The 5,150-nt window shown below is 44.5% G+C and overlaps 1 protein-coding gene across 1 annotated transcript in view; it reads left to right on the plus strand.

Annotated features, from left to right (window-relative positions):
- Window positions 1-5,150, plus strand: part of SPTLC2 (serine palmitoyltransferase long chain base subunit 2) — a 160,912-nt gene that overhangs the window by 19,092 nt on the left and 136,670 nt on the right. Inside the window, exon 2 of the mRNA XM_019518731.1 lies at window positions 1,921-2,115. Coding sequence (XP_019374276.1) covers window positions 1,921-2,115 — 195 coding nt within the window. The remainder of the gene's footprint in view (window positions 1-1,920; window positions 2,116-5,150) is intronic.

The raw sequence follows: 5,150 nt of genomic DNA on the forward strand, positions 1-5,150 counted from the left end.
ACAAGAATATATGAAAGGGTTGTGAACATTTTTTTTAAATAATGGATCAACAAACTGTAAAAATCGATTCTCGTTTAAAGCAGAAAAATGCTGGAAGCTGTGACTTTTCCCTTGCAGGCTGGCAGAGTTCCAGCCTGCAAGGGGCACTGGCAGGGGCCAGGGGGCTATTTTCTACTTTAACTATTTATTGGGTTGGGACTGACCATCGATGTTTACAAATGGGTTCTGGTACAAAAAAGGCTGAGAATCACTGATTTAATCCAACCCCTGACTGAGGCAGGATCAACCCTATCCAAATCATCCCAAGCAAGCCATAATCTAAACTCTACATAAGACTTCTGTCAACCTGGACACAACACAAACCTAACACCCCAACCTGCCGCAAGTAAAGTAGGGGAGCCTGGGCAGCCAATGCCCTGCTTCTATAAAGTGTTCACAATATACTCTAAAGAGATCCTGGTAGAGGACCATGACCCCTGCTACAAAGGAAGGCAAAAACTGGCACCATCCATACCAATCTGACCATGGGGTAAAATTCCTTCCTGACTAGGGATGCGAAATCGGTTAAACAATTAATCATTTTACTGGTAAGTGCAGTGATAACTGGTTAGCTTACTGGTTATTTTTTAGCTTGGGGTAAGCATAGTTTGGCAGGGAAGAGGGAAAGGGAAGCCACATGGTGCCCTAGCAGGAATTGGAGGGCAGAGGGACAGGTAGGGGTGGAGGTGGGAAGGAGGGGAAGGGTAAGGGGGACTAGTACCCGTAGCTTGAGGGAAAACTGTCAACAACCTAATGACTCATCAGTAGGGATTCTGGCTTTCTCTGATCAAAAAAAAAAAAAATCCCCAATTTTTGGATATAAACAAAGTAAACCAAAACCCATATTTTTCCATGATTAAAATGAAACACCACTATATAGATAGATAAGGGTGTGTGTGCGTGTGTATTCTAATATAATAAAGGACTTAGTCTGCCTATCTGTCTGTCTGTAATGCTCTTACTGAAACAACCAATTAGAGTGCTCCAAGAGTGTTACGGACAGGAGGTGGCAGTGCGGCAGAGCATCGCCATGACAGCGGGGATGGAGTGGATGGGCAAGGCTGCTGCCACTGCCCCCAACCCCCTCCACTGGCCCTGCTCCTTGAAGCTGCGGCAGCACAGGGTGCAGGTGGAGGTGGGCAACGGGGCATCCTCCCCACCAGTTGTGTGTAGTGGGGAGGCAGGGTTAGGATTAGCAAACTTTCTCCAGCTCTGGTGGGTGGCAGGTCAAGTTCTAAGGTTAAAGGCTTGCTTGTGATAATGCCTTGACAATAGTGTAAGTCAGGCACTTCAGTAATAGCACCTACCAGTTTCATCAAATTGTTTGGAGTGTAGGTATGAACCATAATTCCTTTCTATCTGTTGTTTTTTCTTTTACCCAGAAGAGAAATCTGTTCTAGCTTCACTCATTGGGGTAAGCTATGCTGGCAAGACAAATTACCTGGGAAGGTTGCTTTGGTGTGGCTCTCTATGTAGGTACAGGGTTCAGTTCACTGGTTATCAAGCTAACAGTTCCCTTTTTCTTGGCAGCAATTTTGTACACCTTCAGTTAGATTATATAATTATAAATCTGTATACAATCAAACTCATATAAAATGTCACACTGAGCTTCAGAAAACTTAGTGACTCTGATTCTTGAACAGGCTGACAAGATAAGAGAAAATGAAGCCATGGATAGAAGTTTGGGTAAGCATTCTTAGTAGCTGGCAGTGGTAGTGTCAGGAATGCGTGAGGTGGAAATAGCTGATTCTTTTTGACTGAGTCAAATTTTGCCCCAATTATATGGGTGACCCATAACCCATCATGCTCTTAGTTGTACACACTGTTTGTTTCTGAATACATTCTTTCTTCTAAAAGGCCTCTTTTGACTTTCTGTCCTAGATTCATCATATTGCCCACAATGGAGGATTATATAAAAGACCATTCAATGAAGCTTTTGAGGAAACACCAATGCTGGTTGCTGTGCTGACCTACGTAGGCTATGGTGTTCTCACACTTTTTGGGTATCTACGGGACTTCCTGAGGCAGTGGAAAATTGAAAAGTGTCACCATGCAACAGAAAGAGAAGAACAGAAGGTAACTATTGGACATTGTTACAGCTGGGCTGACAGGGCTGGGGCACAGCTGGTTTACAGTGGAATGTCATCAGCACGACTTCATGCCTGTGTGTAGGATCACAGCTTCAACTTGACTTTTTTGTTTTTACGTGAAGTATTTTAGAAAGAGTGTGATCCAGTACTGAGTTGGTTGGTTGTATCTGAAGGCAGCTTAAAAAACTAGCACTGCAAATTCTGGATTAATTGTAATGAGATGTTAACTCCCATCTGTACCTCTAAGAATAACATTTGGTACCAGAAACCACATCTCCATCCCTCTTAGCTTAGTAGTGGGTCACAGTTGTGCACTTCTTCCATATTCTCCTGGCCCTGTGACTTCTATCTCTTGAATGTGCAGTGGACCAACTTCAACAGGAGTGGTGGAACATGGTTCTCTTGATCTTGTACACCAGTGGCCTGGTGATTAGGGCACTCTGCTGGGAAGTGAGACGTGTGTTCAAAACCCTCCTAAGTTTCCCACTGAAAGGACAGGAAATTGCTGTTGGATTACCAAAGTTCTCATCTTCTCAGATGCAAATTTCATCTATGCAGGATGGATTAGGGCTGATTTCCTATGGCGGGGGTGGCCAGGGTAATTGTTGCGGCAGCTCGACATCTGAGCTCCAGGACAAGTGGCGCCTGTGCCAGCAGTCCTGGGAGAAGTGAGCGGGGCTTCACTCAGTCTTCGGCGAGCTCACATACAGTGCCAGCGAGCTGCATGTGGCTTCCGAGCCGCAGTTTGGTGACCTCTGCTCTAGGGCCTACTGTGCTGCCTGTTGAAGGAGTAGAAGAGCTGTGGGCCTCTTTGGATGAATTTAGATCCTGTTCCAAGGCTGGATGTGTAATTTCTCTGCTAGGCAGGGGAAGGATCTGGAGGTAGATTAGGATTTCTCTTTTAGAGTAAGAGTGAGAAAATTTACTTCTTAATGTATGCTGAGTGCCTTCACTATGGAGTAGTGGGAGTACTGCAAATTCACACCATAGTTTATTTAATAAAAATGAGGGTTGGAAGGGACCTCAGGAGGACAGCTAGTTCAACCCCCTGCTCAAAACAGGACCAGCCTCAACTGAATCATCCCAGCCAAAGCTTTGTCTAGCTGAATCTTCAAAACTTCTAAGGGTGGAGATTCCGCAACCTCTCTGGATAACATATTCTAGTGCTTTAATACCCTCTTAGTAAGTTTTTCCTAATATCTAACCTAAACTTCCTTTGCTGCACCTTGAGACCATTACTCCTTGTTCTGTCATCTGCCACCACTGGGAACCAATCCTAGCTCCATTCCCTTTCATACTCCATACTCCTTTGGGAAGTTGAAGGCTGCTATTAAATCCCCGCCCCCCCCAAGTCTTCTCTTCTCCAGACTAAATAAGCCCTGTTCTCTCAGCCTCTCTTCATAAATATGTGTCCCAGCCCCTTAACCGTTTTCATTGTCCTTCACTGGATTCTTTCCAACTTGTCTACATCCATTTTGTAGTGGGGGGTGCAAAACTGAACACGGGACTCCAGATGTGGCCTCACCAGTGCCAAATGCAGGGGAAGAATAGCTTTCCTTGATCTGCTGGCAGTTGTCTTATCAATGCAACCCAGTATGCTTTTAGCCTTCTTTGCAACAAGGGCACACTGTTGGCTAATATTTAGCTTACTGTCCATTGGAACCCCCAGGTCCTTTTCTGTAGAGTTGCTGCCTAGCCAGTTGGTCCTCAGCCTGTGGGCAGTATGTGGGATTGTTCCATCCTAAGTGCAGGACTTTGAACTTCTCCTTGTTGAACCTCATGAGGTTTCTTTTGGCCCAGTCCTCCAGTTTGTCAAGGTTTCTCTAAAATTTTTCAGTAGCTTTCCCATGTAGAGTTGCTGAAGTTGATTAAGCCAATTAAGAAGTGCTCATGCAGGGAGTTAATCAAGATAGCATTCTGCTTTACATTTACTTTGCTTTTCAGGCAGACTTACTCCCTCTGTTCATCCCCAGGCCTGACCTCCTGAATAAACATTAGAATCCTGCTGAATTCCTACACTGCTCAAATACAGCCTGAGCTAGATCCTCAGGCTGTATAGTTTTGCAGAGCTGCATTATCTTCTGTCAGCTGTGGGTTTCTCTCTGTTTTTGTGTGGTAAATAAAGGAAACATGGACACAGCCATTAAACCACTGAAGGAAATATTCGTCTAAAAACAGACTCTAAATAAAGAGCTTGTATTGGGTTTAGGTTTGTTCTTTTGCGTCTTGTTTTTTACTTCAAGCAAAGGTTAGAAGAGAGTGGCAAAAATAAAGGTACAAATGTAGCATTAAGGCAGCTCTAAATCCTTAATGCAGAGGTGTGGCCCACATCCTTCCAACCATATTCATCCCATGCTGTTCTGATAAAGAATGCTGTGTAGGGACTTCTAGTCCCCATGTCTCTTGTTTCAGTTAAGATGGAGACAGCTGCAAGCTCCTTTAATCTAATCTATGAAGTGGCTTAAGATTCCTCTTTTTAGCATCTGACACCGGTACATGAATACTGCCTCTTTCCTTGAAGAAAGGAGAAGATTTAAAACAACTTTCCTTTAGCAGTGAAATGGATTTGTTTTGTCAAGCAGACATCCCAGACTTGGGGGTTACAGTGGATAGTAAGCTGGACACAAGTCAACAATATGTTATTGTTGCTAAGAAGGCTAACGGCATACTGGGCTGCATTAGTGGGTAAGTCGCCATCAGGGCAAGGGAAGTGATTCTCCCTTCTATCTGCACTGGTGAGGCCACATCTGGAGTTCTGTGTCCAGTTTTACTCCCCCTAGAAAGGATGTGGGCAAGCTGGAAAGAGTCCAGTAGAGTGCAATGAAAATGGTTTGGGGGCTGGGGCACATGACTTCTGAGGAGAGGCTGAAGGAACTGGGATTATTTAGTCTGTGGAAAAGACTGCTGGGGGGATTTTAATAGAAGCCTTCAACTTCCTGAAGGGGGGGTTCCAAAGTGGATGGAGCTAAACTATTTTCAGTGGTGGCAGACAACAGAACAAGGAACAATGGTCTCAAGTTG

The sequence above is a fragment of the Gavialis gangeticus genome, unplaced genomic scaffold (assembly GCF_001723915.1).
Source record: "Gavialis gangeticus isolate Ggan-Ray unplaced genomic scaffold, GavGan_comp1, whole genome shotgun sequence".
In the NCBI taxonomy this organism is placed as follows: domain Eukaryota; kingdom Metazoa; phylum Chordata; order Crocodylia; family Gavialidae; genus Gavialis; species Gavialis gangeticus.